The following is a 23667-nucleotide window of genomic DNA, read 5'->3' as shown; positions in this document are numbered from 1 at the left end:
GCCTCATTTGAAGATGATCAAATAAATGTTCCTTGGGGACATTAAACCTGTCTTGTAATTTCTGAAAGGATAATGAAGAAAATATTTTTCAAAGAGTGAGAGAAGAGAGGCTGATTGTGCAACTTCTGTCCCGCTCTGCAACAGATCCTCCGCTCTGGGCTCATATGAGCCACCTGAGCTGCGATGAAATACAAAACATAAAAACAAATATACATATGACATTGTGTTATACATCATATTTTTTTGCACTGAGTGTACGCTGGACAGACATACCATGAATACGATTTGTGCAATTTCATGTTCCGTCAGCATGAGGTGAAAAGTGTCTTACATGGAAATATGATCATGCACATGTGTGAAAAGAGGTCTGTATATGTCTGCATGTCTTATGTTGAAAGTGTGCTTGTATAATATCAATGTCCCGTTTGAACAATACCATCGTGACCAAGGTCACATCACCTCTTTGAGTTAGCAGCAGTAGCGTGTTTCTAGGGTCTTCACTGGGTTTAATTGCCTGCAGGTCAGGCTGCAGAGTTCAAGAGCCCACGGCTCTACAGAGAGCTCTAAAATCCCATTAATCATCAGATAAACTGAGATACCCTTTTCTCAAATGACTGATGGCCTCAGAAGGTCTGCTATTCTGCCGTTGAACTGAAACTATAGGTATCCCATTTACAGTCCACAATGAAAGAGGTAAAAATGACCAACCTCTGCAGAGGTTAAATACAAACACCTGTCTGAATTAAATTAAGTTAAATTACATCTTCCCTCACCCTGGCATTGTAACTGCATTATAGCTGCCACAGGGGAATGATGGTAGCATAAAATTGCATCCATGCTTTACAGGAAATTAGGCAAATCTGTCTTTAAAAGATCCGCAAGTAGCTAACAACTCAACAACAATGTGGTTTCCACTTAAGGTAATGTGGAAAATCTGCTTTTTGTCAATGATCGTTGGTAAAGCGACATTTAGGGAGACTCTAGAGTCTAGAGGTACAGCAGTGTAGACTGAAGACTGCTCAGACGACACAAACATCAGAATGGCATCTTGTCATTTAAACAAAAGCTTCAAAGTCAAATGTAGTAACTTGCAGTGGCTTTTGTCTTTGTCTCAGAAGGAGGTATGGAGGGAGGTCGAGGGTGGAGAATGGAGGTGGGGTGAAGAACGAGAGATGGATGGAGAATGGGAAGGAGGCGACAGACGTGGGCGATGCAGGGGTGGCTCAGGCTGTCGGGGACGAGTGACAGTGGCAGATGCATTACCAGCGACATCTCCATCCCTGCTGACGCCGGACTCTCACCGTCCCACACACTCACACACACACACATGAACGCAAACCCATGTCTAAGTTGATTGACGCCAGCGGTTTGGCCCCACACCAGGCACAGGGGGTAATGACTGTCACCCCTTTTCTCCCATCAGCCCCCTGCTTTAATCAACACACACGCTCAGAAGCAGATACACATATGTGGTATTTTCTCCCTTATTCTCTCCTTCGCTTTCCTCCTCTCTGAAATGTCAGGCTGGCATGGGGTTGTGTGGGGTTCCTCCGGAGAGCAATAAAAGCTGATTGGAGTTAAAACAGTTGGTCAGGCCTCCCCGCCCCAGCATCTGTTGGATTACAGTCAGCCAACCTGTCATCTGTGAAATGAAGGCCAGTATGGGAGGAGAGGGGAAAGGCCACAGGAGGGGACAGACGGACAGGACAAGAGATAGAGGAATGTGCGAGACAGGCAGAAGAGGGGAGGAGCACACAGACTGGCTTAGCACAGGTTACGCTGCAACTCTGCAAGAAGACATGATTTAAAAATGTTTTAATTTGTCCACCTTTAGCTGTTAAACAGGGGAAATCAAGGGAAAAACATGATGGGTGAGGGGTCAGCTGTGGGGAAGAACAGACACACCTGACCTTTAGGTGAATCATTTCATCTCCATCCTCATGTATCACTGCCTTTGAGCACTGGGGGTGAAGAGCAATCCCTTTGACCCCCACCCACCCTCCTTTGCTTTAACCCTCCATTGCGTCGCTCTCTGCTGATCTCTCTCCGTCACCCACCGCTGAACCCACCCACCGCCTCCACCTGCTATGTCCCCCCTTGAGGGAATCATTTTCACTCTAACAACTTCAATTAACCTTACCCCTTCATGCACGCAGAAACACACACATTCATGCGCACACACACACACACACACACACACACACACTGTAGAGTAGACCATGCCTTCACACGCACATCTCCCCTCCCATATCAATCACAGGTGTTAAGGTCACTGGAATGGGAGACAGAAGCTCCACAGAGCTTCCCCAGTGACATGTAAAAGAATGTGAGGCTATCCGCTACAGTCTGCAAGACAACGTGTACACTGTCCTTAAACAAATAACAGTGACATTGTCATAAATCCTCTGAAATAATTAGTGGGACAGCCAAAGGAAATTTATTTAATTTCATGCTCGAAGAAACGGTAAATGTCTTCCTTTCTTTTTCTGCTCCAGGATTAAGTTTTGGAGGTCGTCGGCCGAGGCACCTCAAGGTTGGAGGTGCCATACATGTTCAGTGAAACTAAGGCGAAATGAAGATTCTGCACCCACTGAGTGTCGAGGTGTTTCTCTGTGCCAATTCTCAGAATCACAGCGCAGCCTTTTGACACTGGAATTGCAATAATTAATCACAAGCTGCTGCGCTGAGCTCGAGTCTTAAAAGAGCCAAATGAAATAAGCAAAGCATAATTAGAGGTCCACTTTGATATGAGAGTTGGATTATTGTTTCTGAGGCCAATTGTGGGGTACTAATCTGATGCATCTGCAAAGACATTTTGGCAAGTTCGCCGGTTTAAAGCAGATCTGGAAATGGAAGATTGGAGGCCTTCCCAGAGTCCAGGGTCACTGGTCTGCCTTTACAAAGTAGCCCCTGCTTGTGTCGGACACGCAAGCATGTACGTATGCTTGTGCACATGCTGGTGTGTACTAGCACTTGTGTGAATGCATGTTTGTGAGTGAAAGAAAATAAAAAACAGAGGGGGAGGGGGAGGTTAAATCCACACAGCTGTTCTTGAAATCAGACTTGGCTGGTGCGGGAATGCCTGCAGGCTGGAAACTCAAATCTACGCTTCCACTCGTTTTCATCATCATTTGGGCTGCGGTAGAACAATGCCAGGCTGCTGTTTCGGCAGCGAAGTCCAAAAACTAACAAGTGCCAACATTGTAACTGGAGTGTTTTAATATGCTCTAATGATGGGAGGAGGGATGCCTTCAATCATAATATTGCACTCAGAGAGTAATGATACCACCATATTGATTCCAAACCTCAATTTATTCTACTGGTTTGCTGCACTCATGCTTCTACTTTCAATAATGACTTTGATACTACACAGCTGAGAATACAACCTGCCTGATCATGACTTCAATTAGTACTTGATAAGGGCCTAGGGACTAGGACTGATTTCATATCTGATTATAATAACATGCCCTATGAAGGGATTAAGACAGCAGGCAAAAAAGTACACTCAATTGAATGTACTTGTAGAACACGTAAATGTATGCAACCTTTGATTCTGTACTAAAACACCCCCAATCACTTTGCCACTGCCCCATCCTTTCCAGCACCCAGCAGTGCTCTCCCTGGGTTTATCGCAGCATAATTGCTGTTGATTGGTGTATTATTGCTGTGGTTAATCTGCCTGTGGGTGGCTAATAAAGGAGCTCCATCGGGGATGTTATCAATCGTCGACAGAAGGTGTGCATGGAGCGAAACTGGAAGCCAGGAAAAGCAAGGAGAGTGGGGGCCGGGAGCAGTGAAGGAAGGGGAGAAAGATATGAAGGAAAGGAAGGTTAAAAGTGACTGTGTGATGAAAGAGGAAGAAAAGTATTGGATTCATGTTGAAAGACAAGGAAGGACAAATTTGTACAGAAAAAAAGTAGAACTCAGACGGCATTGTGGGTTTAACTGCTTTTGGTTCAGGATGTGTCTGTCTGAGGTAAAGGAAGGTAACATCAGTTTGCTGGATGTTGTTCTGACAGAGTTATGAGAGCGAACTCGCTCCCTGCTAAATCCTTTTTATGATTGATGTGGCCTTGTTCTTTAGCCTCAGTTCTATTTCTAAACAGAAGCTGGAGGAGGAGGCTGTGGTGAGGTAGATTAGATTATTCTCCATTACATGGCAAGCTGAGACAGGTAGGATATCACCCTCTGCAGATACACCTCAGTCCCAATGCCCTGCGCAATAACAGCGTGTTGGCAACTGACCCTGTGGTATGAGTGGGGAAGGTAACATGACAAACTAGTGTGTCTTTATTCCACTGGGGGGGTTCGGTGTGATTGAATTGGCATGCGCTCCAGAGACCATTGAAAGAAGTGGCGGAAGATGGAGAAAAAGACAAGTAATTCCGTAGCAAGGGCAAGAAGTTGCTTCGAGTCTGGGGAAAGTTTTGAGTACATCGCCGTCGGCAAACTAGGGACATTAAACAACAGGAGATGAAGTATGATCTCACACACATCTAATAGAACTTCTCCGCCAGTGTTTTAACCTTTCTAGTTTTATTCCATCCCAGTCAGGTAACAACATGTGTTGGATGTTGTTTTACCCAAAGACGAGGGACTGCCTTTGAAGGAGAATTGCTCTGGGGATCTAAGTTGAAAATATAGACATCTTTGCTTTAATGCAGGGCTGTATAATGTTATGTGAGGATCGATCATCTACCTCGAAAGTTATCTTTTGAGCCATGAGTGTGGGCCTTGTTTTAACTGTGGATGCTGAATGTCTTGTCTGAACAACAAATGTACCTCTGGGTATGAATAAAGTCCATGTGGTAATGTTGTCAGAGTGGAAAAGAACCTGGAGGTTGTTCTACTGCCTTTATGATATCGCCTCCTGCTGGTGAACTGCTTGTATTGCACCAGTGGCTGAAACTACAAACCAATTAGAGACTGGAACAGGGGAGCACTGTGTTAAAACTTGTAAACACACACACACATACACAGATGGCCGACTAGGGTGTCCATTATGTCTACTAACTCCATATGGTGTTGTTGAAGCTTACATAGGCTGCACTGTATTGTGTTGCTTTGTTCTTGCAAAACTCAAGCTTTTATTTTGATTGCACAGGCCCTTCTTTGTCCATGGTCATACCCATGGAAATGCACTAGAATTGCAACCAACTGTTGCTTCAATTGGGATCTGAAGTCTTCTATACAGTAATGTAATTCAACAGTTTTTTTTAAAAAAAAACACACACACAGAAACAACTGAGTGACACAGTTCAGTGGTGTCAGACAATTGTCCAATAACTTCTGAGCCTGTGAAAATGCTGGGGACTGTGTACAAATGTGTTATAATTCCCAAACTGTTCATGCAATAGTTTTGTTATATTCATTGAATTAAAGCTGAAAGTCTACACTTCAACCACACATTGACTGTGTTTTTTAAAATCTGTGTAAAGTCGAATAAAGTAAATACAGAAAATAAGAAAAAATGTTGTCACCGTCCAAATCAAAATCAGAATCAGAACCATTTATTGCCAAGTATGTTTGTTTACACATACAAGGAATTTGTCCTGGGGCGAGGTGAATAACATTTAACATTTCACATAAAACAGAGTGCAATAAAAAGGCAGCATGAATATTTACAATTGGGTCTACTGAGTATTAACAAGTAGTTTAAAAATTAACTTCAAAGTAAAGTGCACACAATGAAGTGATTATGTGAAAGTGACAAGTGGAAATTAAAGTGGAAAGTGTATTTATATATGAGGTGTGGAGAGATGTGCAGGGGAGTGAATGGTAGGAAATTGTCTTATCCCCAGACATGTGACAGAGTCACAAGGGCTTATGGCCTGACTGCATGTTGTGAGTGTTGTGGTGGATGGGTCTCCAACCGCCTATCACCTGGTACCAGCAGCGTTCCACTTGTTGTTGCAGAGAGAGTACAATGAGAGATCAGCTGGGTTTGGCCTTCCAGTCATTCAGTTGGCTTATCTGCTTCAGACCGCCCAGACCCTAAGGACGATTATATCTATTTTCGGTTTGCTTCTTGTTGTCGTTGTTTTTTTGTTAACTCTAGTTTTGGCATGTTTTCTCTGACGTAATGTACAAATGTCTCCACCTCTGTCGGGGTTTATGTACTGTCCGTTTTCACTCATATTTAAAAAATGTTAAAGATACCCACTCCTCTGCAAAAGGTCAACCTCGCCTGACAGCTGATTAGATTATTTGTCTAAAGTAAAGCCAGCAGATTGCTGACACACCTCTCGGGTTTGAGTGAAAGGAGATTACATAGCAGGATGTGAAATCATCATACAACAATAAAGCAGAGAGGGCAGTGGCTCGTGACTCATAACCTCATCATATTATAAACCAACATCTTTTTCATTTTTCTGCATCAGGACAAAGGCAACAGACTACTTAATGTAAGCATGTGTAAGTCATAAATGATCTTGATCAGAGGAAAAGAAAAGTGATTAAAACACACATGTCTATAGTATATTCACTTAAAATAGAATCGGAAAGAGAGAAGCGGGAGCCGACTCCATTGTGCAAAGTAAATCATTTACTACTCATCTGAGAACTACATTTGAAATGAAGGGTTGTTTTCTACTCCACACATATGGTTTGTTCTAAACTGAGCTCCAAGTGCTACTCTACTTGTATTCACTTTTAAAATAACTTACAACCAAATTCATTTGGAGTTAACACAAAGCCAGTGTTTCACTACAACATCTGATTATCAAAACAGTTTTTGCATGTTTAGAAAATGGTTATTGGCATGGGAAAGGTTTTCTGTCGAGCTGATTTAACTGCTGTGGATTTGCTTTATCCTTTTTTTTTTTCTTCATTTTTCTCATTTGTTTATGTACATGTTTTGTCATGCATGCAGCATTTAGTTAATGACACAGTCTGTTTTTTTTTAAATAGTGGATTACGAATAGAAATATTTTATATAGATATCAATAAATTCCAAAATACTGTATATATCTATATACAAAATATCTACAAGACAGCACAGATCTTTGGTGCCAGTGCTGACCAAATAGAGTAGAACAATGACAAACCTAAATGCTTTGTTGTAACTGCCTTTTGTCTTTTGTCAGTCGAGGCAGCTCTATGAGACTACGAACATTCCTCAGAAAGGTAACACAGATGGTTTATTGTTAAAGTGTATGCCGTATCTCTTGTAATATATTAAACTAGACAGGAGGGGGCGCTAAAATGCTGCTGATATGGTAGAATGATGACGTCATAAACCCGGCCGGCAACCCTCAAAGACATACCGGTACTTTTCCACTTACAGGATGGCCATTTCCTGTCAGTGTCCGTCACTCGAATAACATTAATAACCGATTTAAATTTGATTATTTTACTCATTAGACCACCTACACAAGTCATATGCACGTCTCGCGTTCATCCGCAACAGCCGTGTCAACGCAGCAATACTAGAGGAAGTGTTTTGAAATCAAGTCGTAAAATAAATCCGGGTTGTTCACTGCAACCTAGTTGTGTAACAGAAAAGGGAAAGTCATCTTGACCACCGAGAGCATATTTTCCCTCGATAATATTTCCCAGCATTCCTGAAGTAACGTCGACGCGTCAAGACTCTGTTCCACTGCGGTATAAAAATCATGTTTTAATGACCCACACAGCGGGTGACTAGTTACTAACAACACGAGGAAGCGTGTTGCGAGCTCTTGCATACCCGCATACTGGCTCGTACGTGACACCCGGCACGACCTACACACCCGGCTCATTACTATGTGCGCACGTAGAGTCTACGGAGGAGGCTGTCTTTAAATAGCAGGGAGACACCCCCTCTGCAGCAACCACTTCTGCGGAAAAGCGGCAAAGGAGCAGACACAGCCTCGTCTTTCCACCTGTCTACGTAAAGCCCGAAGGTAAGATACCCCGGCGAGCTAAATCATATACAAGCCAGTACATTGTACACGCCAGGCGTCTTTGGAAACTCATTTATTTTGGGATCTTTTCCCGTTTTCTGGTATTGATAGAGCTAGTTTTGAGGAGGGGGGGTGGGGCTTCTTCAACCTGATGCGCATTTTAGGAGGATACAGAGAGGGCCGTGCCGCTGGTCAGTATCGATAGTGTTGATTAGTTATTACAAATGAGCATGGCACCAACTCCAGCTTATGACCGGGTACCCATCCGGCTACATGTGTTACATTGAATGTATTGTAATGAAGGATTTGTTAGTGTGTGTGTGTGTGTGTGTGTGTGTGTGTGTGTGTGTGTGTGTGTGTGTGTGTGTGTAACTGGAGGAAGGCCTGCCAGTGAAATGTCCCAGTCCACTTGTTGCAGTTACATGAATGGGTTTTAAGAACGTGGTTGTAAATCCTGGACATGGTTAGGTTATAACAACCCTACAGTGCAGGCGGCTAAAGTTTGAACTGTTGCATCCGGTTGTTTGTCTTGACCTCTGCTTGACCATGGCGACCACCATCCACACAGCCGCCTGAGCCATAAACATGCTCAGGAAGTGGACCACCTTCATGTGCCGGCCATTGGGAAGCAGATTTTAGGGGGAGTACTAATGCTACAGATATCTTGTTCTCACTACATACCCTTTAGATTAGCTACTACTAAGCCTTCTTGTAATCCTCATTTAGTCTTGGTACAATAGGAATATGTCTGCTTGGTATCGAATAAGTACATTCTTTACTATGAGCTAACAAAGGGTCCTCTTGTAAGCACAAGCCCAGCTCACCTCAGAGCCTCGCATGTTATCAGCTTTCACCCCTGTGCGAGAGGTAATGAGATAAAGGGATATTGGGTGTGACTGTACCACTTACCATATTTAACCATTGTGTGCAAACACCCCATAGAGAGGTCTTAAACATCCTCTCTAGGAAAGTGTCAGTGGAATAATCCTGTCATGTCGACGTGCTTGTCTCCACATCACAGAAGGGGAAAAAAAATAGTCATGCTGATGATGTAAACCTCTGAGAGCGTAAGCGCTGTGACACATGCTTTCTCAATCAGGAAACATAAAGTAATGTGTTACGTCAGCCGCTGATGGTCTGTGCTGCACAGATACGAGCTGCAGTACTTTCCCAGGCAGGAGTCGCCATAGAGACCCAAAGTGGCCCTGCGAAGCAGGAATTTCCGCAAACCATTTAAGGAAGTAAACATGAGACGTGAGCGATGAGTACCAAACTGGAACTTGGGGTTGTCAAAGGTTATGTTGTGGGATCACGAGAAGGGCAAACTTTCAGTTTTGTGACAGAGATGAAAATGGAACTGCGTGTTTGCGTCCGTAGTGGTCGGATGAGGAAGCAGTCCCGTATTTGCTTGTGTGGGCCTGTTAGTAAAAACGCACCACACTGTGCCAGTATGCGGCACTACTCTACTGCCTTTCTGACTCCACCCCCGCCCTCCCCTTTTTATACTCTATTTACCCGCTGACCTACTTTTTCCAAAATACCTCCTTACTTTCTACAGATGTCCACCAAGGAGAAGCTGATCAGCCATGTGATGAAGGAGGCGCCTGTTGGCAGCCAGAACAAGGTGACGGTGGTGGGTGTCGGCATGGTGGGCATGGCCTCCGCCATCAGCGTACTGCTCAAGGTGAGACCGAAAGAAAGAGAGAAGTTGTGACGTAAAGAGAAAGCGTTGCGGGATGCGTGTGCTGGGCAGAGCTATTACAGTTATTACAGTAGTTATTGTAATGAGCTTTCAATAAACCATTGAAAAGCCCAAACCTACATAAACTCAACTGCCATCTGAGGAACAAAAGAGGCAAATAGAAACCAGGTCACATGTCTTACAACTCACGATGCGGCTGAGCAGTCAAGGCAGAGTTGAAAAGTGTTTTACCTCATTTTTATATTCACGCTACACACCTAGAAATACTAGTTCTGCCACTTTGAATAAGCCTCATTGTAGATTTATCCATGTCATATAAGATGCACGGTAGAAAGTGTGTAATGAGTTGTCAGAATGACTAATTATATGCATATATTCAGGACTTGTGTGATGAGCTGGCCCTTGTTGATGTGATGGAGGACAAGTTGAAAGGTGAGGTCATGGACCTGCAGCACGGATCCCTCTTCCTCAAGACACACAAGATTGTAGCAGACAAAGGTGAGAATGTAAAAAAAAATACCTGCAAGGTTTGACTCTTGAAGAACTTATTCTTACTATGGTATGTTAGTTGACCCTTACTGAAACTACCCTTCTGTAGCTCAATCAAACACCTCTCCTTTTGTCAATTTGTCAGACTACAGTGTGACCGCCAATTCCAAAGTGGTGGTGGTGACCGCCGGCGCCCGGCAGCTGGAAGGCGAGAGCCGCCTCAACCTGGTGCAGCGCAACGTCAACATCTTCAAGTTCATCATCCCAAACATCGTCAAGTACAGCCCCAACTGCATCATCATGGTGGTGTCCAACCCAGGTCAGACAGACTGTAGTGTGAATGGGTGATGGAGTAGATGAATGTGAGAGAGGGTGTGGCTTCAAATGGCGCAGATGAAATGACCATTACTCCTTTGTTCCCTTAACCTTACAGTGGACATCCTGACCTACGTGGCCTGGAAGCTGAGTGGTTTCCCTCGTCACCGCGTCATTGGCTCTGGCACCAACCTGGACTCTGCCCGTTTCCGCCACCTCATGGGAGAGAAGCTCAACATTCACCCTTCCAGCTGCCACGGCTGGATCATTGGAGAGCATGGAGACTCCAGTGGTATGCAGCCTTGACTATAAATAAAAGCTCTGCCGGCACCTTCCACTGTACCACCAATACAGCTAAATCAACTTTATGTTTTATGTTGACATGGTTGCTTTGGTGTCAAAAGAAATGTGCACAGGATTAACTAATATTTCACGATTGTGTGTCTGTCTCTCATAGTGCCTGTGTGGAGCGGAGTGAATGTCGCCGGAGTTTCTCTGCAGGGCCTCAACCCACAGATGGGGGCCGATGATGACAGTGAGAACTGGAAAGCTGTGCACAAGCTGGTGGTTGATGGGTGAGTTTAAATTCAGTAAACAACCAATGAGCTCAAAGCACTCCCTGAACTACCTAGCAAACCACATTTTTGTGTCTCCCACACTTATCATTCTAATCTGCAAAGCAATAAAGCCACGTGTCTGCAGGCAATCTGTCCATCTCTGAGATCGGAGCCAATCATCCTTTGTTTTATTGAAACAGACCTTGAGGGGTTCGGGGCTTTCAGTCCCGGTGGCTTATTAACAAAAAAGACAACACAAAAATGCCAAAGGGGCGATTGAAACTATTGGAGCTGCCAATGCCTGGTGAGGAATTTAACCAGGGCTGTGGGACAAATGACAAGCAGAGGCGGGTTCATAGTATTCACGACTGGACTGACTGTGCCTGGCAGCCAGTACAAACACAATCGCTGTGCTCTGTAACATAATACGGTTCAGTTGTGCTCATGGCCTTACTTTTTGCTCCCAGGTCTGCATTAGTGAAACAGCAGGCAACATGATAGGCCTATCAAAGACAGGTTCACCCCAAAATAATTACTGTATCCAAGCTACCTAATCAGCATTGCTATATTTGTTACTTATGTCTATATTTTGTAAAATGAAGCTGTGTTATATCTTCGGAAGTGAGACAGTAAGCTCTGCAACAGTTCGGCCTGTAAACTTTGATATTGTGCCATTATTTCACGGTCCGCCAACCAGACGTATCTCACAGTAGCGAGATGTCAACCGTGTACTACACAATAGACGATTTATCAAAGCTCTTTGCGAAGGTTTCAGGTTCGAAAAGAAAAGATAGAAGAGAGACACAGGGTGACACAATGGATGTCTCAACAGAAAACAAAAGAAATCCCCATGTGCATGGCCAACAGAGCAGATGCCTTTTTATACATGGTGACGTTTTTAAGTGTATGAAACAGGGAGGCATCAAAGTCACGTTATGTTGAAAGCATACTTACGAAACTGTACCGTACGAATCCAGACGAGGGAGCAGGTTTGAGTTCATGGTGCACTACTTTTATGATCAGGTTCAGTCGGCTAACCAGATGTATTCTTTATCACTCTGCATACACGTGTACATCAAACTCGGCACAGCAAAGATTGGGTAATAACAATTTTACACTTTCCCCAACAAAGCAAACAAACCTGCAAGCCTCAGTCAATTTGACACCAAGCAAACACAGTCCCAAATACCAAAGCAGACCGATAACTTGGATTAATGTATGGGACAGGGATGTCGTATGTGTACAGATTGTAAAGCCCTTCAAGGCAAATTTATGATTTTGGGCTATACAAAATAAACTGAATTGAATAAGACACATGTGGTTCTCACTTTTAATCTATATCCCTATTGTGTGTGTGCACTGCAGGGCCTACGAGGTTATCAAGCTGAAGGGCTACACTTCCTGGGCCATTGGTATGTCGGTGGCTGACCTGGTGGAAAGCATCGTGAAGAACCTGCACAAAGTGCACCCTGTGTCCACACTGGTCCAGGTGAGAAGATTGGAAGCAAGCCACACATTAAGCTGTTTGGCAAATCCTCCATGATGAAATTCATCACATTGATTAGTTTTCCACAAACGTACTGTACGCGCTTCATTTATTATATAAAATGACCCGCAAACACTGACCACGGCGCGCTCTCTTCCTCTGACAGGGCATGCATGGAGTGAAAGACGAGGTCTTCCTGAGCATCCCTTGTGTCCTGGGCAACAGCGGCCTGACGGATGTGATTCACATGACACTGAAGCCCGGCGAAGAGAAGCAGCTGGTGACCAGCGCTGAGACCCTGTGGGGCGTACAGAAGGAGCTCACCCTCTGAAGAGCGCTCCTCTAACTTCTCCGATCCACTTTGAAACCTCCGTCTACACCGTGTGGATGTCTCCCTCCTACTGTACCTCTTTTGCCCCCTAACTGCAACAGTCGAATGAAACTTCTGAAAGGCTTAGTGTTTGTAGCTAGAGTTTGCCTTCAGATATTCACGTATGAATGTCAGTTTCCTTTGCTGCCTCCCCCCGTCATCCTCCCGTCATGACTGAATTCTTGGAAACCTAACTTCCACCTTCAGCCTTTGAGCTCACCCTGTGTTGAATGGAAAGATGTGTCTATTTGTTGTACTGTCCACATAAAAAAGGCCTTTGCATATTGTGTTTACATTATATGTACTGTATGTTAACTGTTACTGTTTCTTCTGTACACTCCCTGTTCGTAGTATATATTTATTGTGTATTCTGTGATTGTTGCCAGCTGTTTTTCACCACTTGGTAATCTGTTTTATTTTTTTAAATTTGGAGTATAATGGGGACATTCCACTCCCTATGTGGAGGCCTTCACATCACTGTACCAAAGTATCGTATCATTTGAGAAAGGCAACGCTATCGTTACTGGTTGGCAGTGAAGCCTTAAAAAAACACAAGTGCACTGACAGATAAAGACACAATTTAAATTGTACATTGAAGACTTGCTATATTTTAACTCAGCAAAGAGATAACAGAGAACCAGTGGCAAGTAGTCAGCTACAATCATGGCCGAGGGTCAGGTTATGAATCATAACACGATGTAATAATCTTGATAGTAGTGTTTGTTAGCACTCACTAAACACCCTCAAAGGGTTTTATATTTATTTTACTCCCAAGTTCTCTGGCAAAGAGTACATTAAGAGAAAAATGATGGTTTTATTTATAGCTGTTAATACTGTTAAGATCTATTTATGTATTACTGTTACTTTAGACACGGTTTATTAATCACCTAACTCACTGAGGAACTGAACCTGTCAAGGCAGGTGAATATTGATTTTTATTTGCCGTGACATCTAATAAATCTGCCAGGATAATGATACAAGTCTGTCCTTTGTCCTCTCCTGTTTGTCGTCCAAATTAGCAAAAGGCAGTTTTTATGTGCTCACAGGGACGCTGACTCGCTCTTTCTCTGTGTCAACACACAAGGCAGATTAGAGGTTTTTATGCAGGAGATCTAAATTCAATCCCTAGCTTCAATATGTGACATTGTGGCACGGTGAACATACTAGTACATGCTGCTACACCTGCTTACAAAGTTTAATGAACAATACTGTTAAAAATTCAAATACTGTCAATTACAGTTTGAGTTTGTTCAAACAGCTGTGTGCGATAGAGAAAACCCTGTTAGATGTCACTTTTCTAATGGAAAAACATATAGAGAGATAATATTGATCAATGACATAATTACAGAGATAAATCATTAAATCAGATTTCTTTTATTTGTACTGATTTACATAAATCTACAGATATAAAAAGAACAGGTGGTCTACGGTTGAATTGGAAACAAGAAAAAAATAACAGCAGATATTCTATTATACAATTCAAAGTGCATTTAGTAAAAGGCTAATTTAAATGAGACATGTTTGAAAACTTTACATAAGTTAACGTTTTGATTAGTACAATATCTTTTTTTTTTGCTCTGGCTATATTCACAACTTTTCCTTATTTTACCGAAAAACCTAATCCTCTCAGCAGGACTGAGAATAAGGAGACAGAAAAGAAAAGAAACAAAAATATCTGCATTTCTTTTATAATACCTTCGAATAAAGCCGGTCAAGACTCTCATCCACGATCAACAGAGACACTGTACACGATTAACTGGTTAATGCAGTCAGACTGGAGGGAAACCTGAGCAGCTGACACAAAGAACCTCTCACACCCTTGTAAAGAGACACAGGGAAACAGGAAACGCAAGTAATAGTGTGACCAAGTGGAAAGGGGGCTTGATAATTTAGCCCATTAAAAAACTCAAACAAGATAGTGAAGCATTACCGTTCCATGTTAATGTTCAACATCACCTCTACTGTATGAAAAGTGATCCCTTTGACTCCATGGCTACTGAACATGACCCGGACTTCATGCAGCATTCAATCGTGAGGCTGAACCCCATGTCCTTCCTGAAAGGTTGCCCTGGGTATTTATATCAGAGCCTAACCTTTTAATATGAGAGGAGTGGACATATGGAGCTCTCTACAAAGCCCCTCTCTACTCGCCCCTAACAATTTGTGCTTACTAGCCAAATGACTTTGTCTGTAAATGTGACTGAAAACAGAATCTGTGGGTTCCCCTGCACGGCAACATATACAGCTCGACACACTAACTCGCCGCAAGTCAACCCACAAATATTCAGGGCAAGCAACAAATTGGCTCACGCCTCACTTCTACCAACATGGCATGAGCTTTAAGCGGTTCGTGGCTCACAATGTGGGCATAGTGGATTTTACTTCATATTGGTGCAAAAGGGCCACGACTAATAATTGTCTCAACGAAGTATTTGGTCAGATCAAAATACCAATCGTATCCTATGGGAACTGTGGCAACACAGGACAGCCCAGCTCTTCATGATTGTTGCATTTTTAAATCATTTTGTGTTGTTGCGATTTGTGTCACAAGAAGATATTTTATTGAGATTTAAAAGAGGATAGCTCCAAGAAGACATTAAAAAGGGGAATAAAACAGAGGAGGAAGAAGAGTGAGCTAGAGAGCGTGACAATATGAATGTTTCCTGATAGTATAGGTCAGTAGAGGTCACTAAGACCGGCAGTCTTGCGGGCTTTCTGCATGAGGGCACGAAGCTGGAACTGCTTCCTGGACAGAAGGCGGACATGCTGTAACAAAAAAGAATAAGAGTCATTAAGGCGAAAAGCACAGGGGACTGAAGTGTGAGACATTTGTGTGATTAGACATTGTGTTGTACATTAGTTGTAGTTGTGTTAACGTGGTCACCTTAAGAAAAACCTCGAGGTCTATTACACCCCTGCGAAGGGCTTCTCCAAGGTAAAAGATAGTGTCCTCAATAGCGTTTTCTTCAGCATATAGGTTCAGGATCTGTTTGTACAGCGGAGCTGTGGGCACGATGACGTCGTCAATGTCATTGTTCTCCGACTGGTTCTCCATCTTCTCCAAGGCCTCGCTCAGCTCCTCATCCTTTCTCTTCAGCAGCTCGATATTCCTGTCAACCTCAGACTAATGGAAACAAAATGATTACAAATATATCTTTTTTTTCTATTATAGACCAAATAGCTATCCCTGTAGAAGACCGGGAAAAATACAGATATCACAATAAAAAGAGGTGCGAGAAGAAGATTTCTCACCACTTCCTGGTCCAGCCTTGAGACCATCTCCTCCAGTTTCTGATGCCCTTTCTTCAGATCCTCCTCTGTTCGCTTCAGGGCGTCCAGCTCTGCCTGAGCTCTGTCCATCTCCTCTTTCATTCTCCAGCGAAGCTTGTCACTCACAGCTGATATCAGAGATGCACGGATGGTGTCCTCGCCAATGGTTCCATCTCTGTTCGGGCCTGAGGAAGTAGTTCAGGAGTGAGGTTAGACAATGAACCGGTAAAACAAATAATAACCACTTTTAAAAAGACTAAACAAATATCCTACCCCGAGCAGGGTAGGAATAATTAAATGATGATCCTGACAAGATTACAATGTGTTTATCCAAATAGAGGAGTTCTGAGCTCGTACCATAGAAACAAATGGATCATCACAACAATGCTCGGTTTACATGCCAAACAAGAAAAAGGATTTTTATATTCAGTTAGTGGAAAATAAAACCTTATAAACCCTTGTGGTAAGAAAATGTTTTATAATAATGCGTAATATTAAGTATTGTGTTTTGATTGTTTAATGCGTAATGTACAACTGCAGAAATCCCATGAGAGGGAGCGTGTGCAACAGAACTCAACTCAGAAACTGTTGGATTCTACAAACTCTGCTGCTGGACAACAGGTCGTCATTAACATATATATATATATATATATATATATATATATATATATATATATATATATATATATATATATATATATATATATATATATACTGGGAGAGCTTCGTTCCAACAAACCGAGGACGGTGGGCAAAAGCTCCTGCACTCATGTTGTCTCCCCAGCGATCACCCTGTGAGAGCGTGCTGCATGTGTGCGTGCTGGTAGCCCCGCCCCCTTGAGCCCTGCATGCAGCAACATGAGAGGGAGCGGCGCAGTGACTTCGCTCTGATCCGAGCTATTTTAATAAAGTATCGATACTAGAAATATGCAAAATCTTATTGTTTTTAAACATACAGGTACCGCGCTACCTTTTTAGTATCAGTATACCGTGCAACTTTACAGAGTAGTGTAAAAGAAAAAAGGATTTAAATCAGCTTAGGCACCAAAAGGAAGCACCGAAATCTGTGTTGTGTTTCGGTCCGGTAGGAACTGGACGTCTTGGAACCGGTGCCATATTAGCCCCGGTTCTCGATACCCAACCCTACAGGAAAGCATGCCGTAAGACCCAGTTAGTAGTCAGCCCCACGAGAGAGAGTAATGTGAGAGTTCACTGATTAAAAAGGGAACATCGAGCGTGAATAGTCGCAGTGATCTTGCTCTGTTCTAGTATTAAGAAAGGGGGCTTTAGGTGCCAAATAAACCAATAAACAACGGTTAGGGACCGGGTTGTGAAGACATCAGCAAGAGCAGCCACAAACAATCCTTGAAGTAAGGCTTAAACTTTTGGACATGAGAAAAGTGTGTGACAAGGAATATGAACTTAGGAGTTGGATGGGGGCTGTACCTGAACTGAGTGTTGTGTACGTAATGTGTCTGTTTGTTTGTTCGGTAGATGGAAAAGACAGATGTAAACTGTACGGCTGTAGTTTATGGTGGTGTTTTATTGTATTACATAACGTTGACATTGTTGCTGTCAAGCTTTTAATTAAAAGACGTTTTACAATACTCCACCAGTCTCACATGTGTGTGCACACACGTCTACATACACAAACTTAATGTGCTCCGTTTTCAGACTAAAGACCACCCTATGTGCAGTCTGGAGTCAGCACTACAAATGTCAGTTGATTCAGCCTTGAGAGCTGAGCCGTCTTCAGGTAAACCCATTAGTTTTCCTTTACTAAATATTGTAAACAGCAAAGCCAATCTGCATGCTGGTCCTTGCCAGCTTTTCAGTGCAGTGCTGTTAACTGATGTTGGGGCAGCAGATGGGTCCCCTGATCAGAGGTCGCCTGTCTTTGTGTGGAGTTACTGTTCCCACCCTAAATATAAATCAGAGTCTGAGGTGTAGGGTGTGATGGCTGCAGGCTGTGCCTTTAACTTCAGATTCATCCTACTCTTTGGCCTTTAATGCTCCCATCTCCAGTTACACTAACGACCTTTCACTGGCGCGCCACAGAAGTCACAGAGAGGCCGAGTGAGTTTGAGTCAAAAGGTCAAACATAATTCAAAGTTAGCTAAGAGCCCGGAGAAAGAAGAACATGTATTGTTTTTTTAGTAGTGCATTAAGTATTAAATCATTGCGTTGTAGTACTAACACAAAAAAGGAAATGTAAACAGAAGAGTGCAGAAAATAACAGTTTGGATCTTGATGTGCTTCTGCAGTTTGCCAGTTTTAAACTTAAAATATTTAACAATGACAAAGAAATATAGCACCCCGGACACTTTGATACGTACCCACTGTGGAAACTGGAGTCTGGGTGGGGTAGTGTGCAGGTCCAGCAGTGGCCGGGTAAGAGTTGCCCCCTGGGTATTGGTATCCTGGATAGCCTCTGCGGAGTCAATTGATCGAAGAAAAATAGGAAATTGTTCATATTTTGCATTCTAACTTTAACCTTTTGCTATAAATGTAACTAAACCCGTTGCAAGTGTTTCACCAATAAGAGTGCTTCTGTTTGATATGGTGCTTAAGAAAGCATAACAAAACAAGCCAGGACATGTTTGTGTGGAAGTCTACTATGCAGGTAGCTGGAGGGAGGAAGAGGTTTGAGAACAGCTTGCAAATATCTTACCCTGGGTTAGGAGTTGGGCCGTAGGGGGAGACTGCAGGCATGCCAGGCATATAAGAAGCTGAGGTAGAGAGAGAACGTGTATTGTTTAGAGATAGTGAAACAATCAGATCTGAGGATATACAGGTGGAAACATTATTTATCTCCTTCACTGTCTCAGGCTTTAAGACTTTCATTTTTCCATGGTGCGCTGTAGTGGTATCTGAGCTCCATCTAGTGCTTAAGGAAATGAATGCATCACTTAAACTATGATGCAATATTAAGGCATGAGCACCAAAATACACCAATAATAAACGAGCAGCAGCAATAATAGGACTCATCCTTAAGATATGGTGTCAGAGGAATTTGTATGACATTCTAATATGAAAGTAGCTAAACCCCTGTCACGGTATAAAAATGATATATTTTGTGACATAATATGAAGCCCACGCGTGGGTACGTCTTCCATTATAAGTATAAATATTCAGAAAAGAGAATAATTTAAAAAAATCAAATGCACACATAGGGGAGCTTGCATGGCTATGCTAAATCTGGCTTTTTGTGCATCAATATCAACCTTTCAGCTGTAAAACTAGTTATGACTAATATATCTGTTCAGCATTCATAATTAAGTGAGAAAGTACGACAGGATCTGAAAATGCTTTTTATTAGTTACAATTTGAGGCGCTGAGTATGACCTACACAAACTGGATTTATTAATTTTCTTGACCTTTAAAATGTTAGTGATAAACAAGTTATAAACCGGTCAAAAGTCATCTTATGGCAACAAAATAATGAAACACAGCTTCAAAGATGGTTTAAAAAGAAAATGATGTAATCTAACAGTTGACGGTTTCTTAAGTACATCTTGTTAAATGTAATCAAAATTTTAAATAAAACATGTAAAAGGCAACTAATCTTACCCTCACAAAAGGTTTAAATGTTTCTTTTTAGTGCTGGTTGATTTAGAATTTCTATCTGAATTGTCCTTAGAGTTTATCAGTCTGGAGTCAGTTAATACATGAGCATTACGTTTTGAGAATTGTGAGAAAAGTTCTATTTGGGTGTCTTTACAATGTAGAAAAATTGAATTACCGCATTTTTTCGCCACAATGTTGCCAGTTTGTAATACTTCGAAAATATAATTATTGCAATAATTTCATAGCTTCAATCACCATTGTGTTACCTAATTTGGCGATAGATTGTCAAAAACTTTGATTACCACTTTAAACTGTTAAAGAAAAGGTGATTTTTGAACTCTTTGGATATTTTTTGGAAGCTGTAGTTTGTGGTGCTTAAGAATTGTATTGCTGACTGAGAGGTTGTTATTCAGACTACCATCATTAAAATAAATGGGTGGCCCAATATGTCAGAAACACATTTCAGTGTACTGAGAGGCGCTCAGTATGTTTTCATACAAAGTGATATGATGTGAATATAAATATTTATAGTCTGTGGATCCTCCTGTTCTTCTGACACAATTAGACAATGCCATGGCCACCAAGATTGCCCTGCAACCCAACAAAAATTGATGTCACTCACGGTTAGGGGGTCCAGCTGCTTGGAACGCTTGATAGGGGGCTTGTGTGGTGGGGCGAGAAAACACAGGAGGCTCCTCTCCAAAAACCACAATCATCACCTGAATCAGACCATACAGGTCTGACTGAGGCTGTAAGACATAAAGTGAAGTGTTTTCATTAAGCAAGAAAATAAATGCTAAATGCTACTTTGAAAGATCAACGAGAAAACCACAAATATTATCATGAGGTACATTTATAGTCCAAATAAGTGTGCCATTGAGTGCTCGCAGATTGGTAATCCTATCCAAAATATCCCAGGGAGCTACAGTTGAACTTACTCTTATATTACAATTAGCATTGTATGTTAGAGACACTTTTTATAGATTAAAAAAATGCCACTGTGACAACTCAAATCCTCTATAACCTATTTCTAAGTTTTTCCATTTCAAACATTCCAAAGCCTAAAGATGGTATGTAATTACAATCAGTGACTTAAGACCTGACACTTACATGCTTCCACTCATGTAGATAAGGCAGGTAGATCTTGCCGTTGGCATCAATGTGTTTGCCAGTTTTGATCATCATGGCACTGGTCGGTTTGACAAAACATATGGGAGGGTTGTAGGGATATGTGTCCAGCAACCACAGACACACTGGAATGTTGTAGATATTGCCTACAGGAAACACAAACATACACTAGTTTATAATATGATTATATCAGATTTTATTAAGTGAACATTATCATCACTCCACTCGACACTTGAAGAACTTTGTTGCTTTGAGGCAAACTTATGCATTTGGTTTTTAGGTGCAATTTTGACCTCTAGATGACGCAGACAATAATGATTATGTAACGTATATCAAACAAATCAACATTTTAAAGACTAAAAATGTAATTGCTGTGTCTTGATATCAAGTAAGCAATGGATGTTAGTAATCCAAAACCCAGAGTTGGCTTGAGGCTCACTATACAATATCAAAACTGTCCCATTTCATAATTGTAATTTAAGTTATGATGCCAGAATAGTAACTTCAGAAATACCAATACAAGGAGCTATTTATTTTGCCAAAACACCAGCCTGTTTTGAAATTGTATGCTGTTTGGTTGAGGTTGATTCTCAACACAGTGAGGCATTTTCCCATTTGACACTTACTCTAATGGAGCCAACAGATAACCTGTTTGTTTGTGCAACATAAATGGAGCAAGCTACAGTGAACACACTAGAGACAGAGTGAGTGAGCGAAGAAGCAAAACTAAACAGAAACTGTTGCTATGAAGAGTAATATGTTTTTTGGTTTGTTACTTTTATAGAGAAATAGTTTTTTAGAAAGCAAGGTAAACATTCTTTACCTCTGTAGCTCACTGGAACAGTTCCTGTCAGGCTCATCAGGTCTCTTGTGGAGCCATCATTAAACACTGAAATTGATAAAGATGTCATTAAGCTAAACAATTTGGATGTATACCATAATTCAACCATACAATATATAACTGAGACTGGAGAGTTAGAAAACAGGAGATCAATATAACCTTACCATAAGCATCCATGACTGGCTTCAAGTCCTTGTATTGGGAGATGACATTGGTTATCTCACGGACAGTTAGATCTCTGTATTTGTATTGCTGCAATGACAACAAATGACAAAAGGGAAAAAAGTAATGCATGTTAATATATAAAAAGTTAGGACACAATTGTTGACACTCGGGTAACACATTTAGACAGAGCCGACAACTAATAAGAAAAATGATTTACTTAGTCTATAGTTTGCAGTTGTTAATATATATATATATATATATATATATATATATATATATATATATATATATATATATATATATATATAAATGCCAGGTCCTTGAAAGGCCCAATGTGTGGTTTGATTGTGAAAAATGGTAGCCTCTACATCAAAGCATAAACTCAGGGCTGGAACCGGCTCTCCCTCCCAGATAAGAGACTTCAATCTGGGTTATTCAATTTAATTCAGATTCTTTTCAGATCTGATGACATCTGTGATGTTTGTCACAAACCTCTGAAAGATCTGCACTCCAAATTGTGATAAACTTTGAAGTTATGCTTGACTTCAATCTGTAAGTCAAATTGAAATGATAAATATCAATAAGACTGTACTTGATAAAAGAAAATGGCCAATTGACGCAGAAATACAATTTACAAAAAGAAACACAACTTATATTATGAATTGTACAAGTAAAAATACTCAATAAAGTTTATTGATGAGGGAATACATTCAACATGTAAAGCTTGGTTAGTATAACAGAAAATGGTATTGTTGTATATAAGTAACTTTACATGCAACCTTTGTAGTTTAAAATATTTTATGGTGAACGTTTAAGTGACGTTAGCTAGCTTAGGAGGTTATGCTAGATGGTAAAAACGTAACAGCTAGCTTGCTAAATTAACACAGATGTGTATGAGCGATCTCAGTTGAATGCATAAAACCATACCTTTAACGTAAGTAAATACAGGCCGGTCATTAAGCATTGACGTTACCCGTTCCAGGAAACGTTAACAGACATGTTTGGTTTCGGTAACATTAGCTAGCTAACGTGATACTGTTGGCCAACTAGACACCGCAACGCTTTACCTTCAGCATTTTCTTCAGGGCACCTTCGTTGACAACCGCCATGGTTTTTGTGTTGTTGTTTTCACCGTTCTTATGAATGAGCTAGGTGAACAGCTAGACAAAAACAGCTAGACCCGGCTAGGCTGACGGCTAACACAAGCTAACGCTGGCTAGCAGGACTTCCTTGAATGCTAGGCTAAAGTTAGCCCAGCTTCGGGCCCGACTACAATGATTTGGTTTCTATACGGAGCCCTCCAGTCCAACACGAGTAATTACTATACTGTCAACGAACCAAAATTCAATACAAGAAATCCCACAAAACTAAACTAATTAATAGTTAAAGAAAGCGGCCGAAAAACAAACACTCGATGGTCAACAAAAGGAATTTCCGGCATTCCACCTGACTGCTTCCGGTACGCGTGTGACGCGGCGGCAGACAAGCGGCTCCCATGCAGGCGTGGTCAGTCAGGTGAGTTTCCTTTCACGCGCAATGAGGGCAAACACAAAGGTGTATCAAGTAATTACACGAAACCACTATTTGCTATTGAAGGTTTCCCAACATATCTTTATTTACAACACAAGAATGACTAAGTTACTTTTCATAGGTTAATGCTGGTCCTGTCTTTGGGTATTGTTTACTTAATTTGTTCTATTTAAAAGGTTGTGATTAATCTAAGTTTATACCTTATGCTAGGCCAATGAAACGTTTGACAACTGAAGTCACAGCAATTTTAAACACAGTGACCTAAAAAAAACCCTTGTAAGTAATACTTTTTCAATTTAATGGAACAGTTGTCATATATATTATATGTAAAAAAAATAAATTAAAAAAAGATAAACCACACACA

At 41.6% G+C, this 23667-nt stretch overlaps 2 protein-coding genes across 2 annotated transcripts; one reads left to right on the top strand and one right to left on the bottom strand.

Annotated features, from left to right (window-relative positions):
- Nucleotides 1-7726: 7726 nt before the first annotated feature.
- ldha (lactate dehydrogenase A4) lies at nucleotides 7727-13785 on the top strand. The gene is made up of 8 exons (XM_068602676.1): nucleotides 7727-7883; nucleotides 9442-9567; nucleotides 9966-10083; nucleotides 10220-10393; nucleotides 10508-10681; nucleotides 10847-10964; nucleotides 12312-12435; nucleotides 12599-13785. The coding sequence occupies exons 2-8, from the start codon at nucleotides 9442-9444 to the stop codon at nucleotides 12761-12763; spliced, it is 999 nt and encodes a 332-aa protein (XP_068458777.1). The 5' UTR covers nucleotides 7727-7883; the 3' UTR covers nucleotides 12764-13785.
- A 1555-nt stretch (nucleotides 13786-15340) lies between these two features.
- Nucleotides 15341-23237, bottom strand: tsg101a (tumor susceptibility 101a). The gene is made up of 10 exons (XM_068602675.1): nucleotides 22841-23237; nucleotides 21773-21860; nucleotides 21591-21656; nucleotides 20750-20913; nucleotides 20262-20388; nucleotides 18744-18801; nucleotides 18409-18503; nucleotides 16055-16257; nucleotides 15687-15926; nucleotides 15341-15568 (listed from the first exon to the last, which is right to left on the bottom strand). Exons 1-10 carry the CDS (start codon nucleotides 22880-22882, stop codon nucleotides 15479-15481), a joined length of 1173 nt encoding a protein of 390 aa, XP_068458776.1. The 5' UTR covers nucleotides 22883-23237; the 3' UTR covers nucleotides 15341-15478.
- Nucleotides 23238-23667: the final 430 nt, after the last annotated feature.

The sequence above is a fragment of the Clinocottus analis genome, unplaced genomic scaffold (assembly GCF_023055335.1).
Source record: "Clinocottus analis isolate CAN_PGR_092001 unplaced genomic scaffold, fCliAna1.0.p SCAF_6, whole genome shotgun sequence".
Lineage (NCBI taxonomy): Eukaryota > Metazoa > Chordata > Actinopteri > Perciformes > Cottidae > Clinocottus > Clinocottus analis.
Note: the sequence above shows the minus strand (reverse complement) of the source record. Positions and strands in the feature narration are given on the sequence as shown.

Excerpts from the sequence above, each read along its gene's own strand:
- tsg101a (XM_068602675.1), bottom strand. The coding sequence starts at position 22,882 with ATGGCGGTTGTCAACGAAGGTGCCCTGAAGAAAATGCTGAAG. Across the intron at positions 20,914-21,590 it reads TGTTCCAGTGAGCTACAGAG|GCAATATCTACAACATTCCA; the intron begins GTAAAGAATGTT and ends TGTTTCCTGTAG. Across the intron at positions 20,389-20,749 it reads ATCTACATGAGTGGAAGCAT|CCTCAGTCAGACCTGTATGG; the intron begins GTAAGTGTCAGG and ends TATGTCTTACAG.
- ldha (XM_068602676.1), top strand. The coding sequence starts at position 9,442 with ATGTCCACCAAGGAGAAGCTGATCAGCCATGTGATGAAGGAGGCGCCT. Across the intron at positions 10,682-10,846 it reads AGAGCATGGAGACTCCAGTG|TGCCTGTGTGGAGCGGAGTG; the intron begins GTATGCAGCCTT and ends TGTCTCTCATAG. Across the intron at positions 12,436-12,598 it reads CTGTGTCCACACTGGTCCAG|GGCATGCATGGAGTGAAAGA; the intron begins GTGAGAAGATTG and ends TTCCTCTGACAG.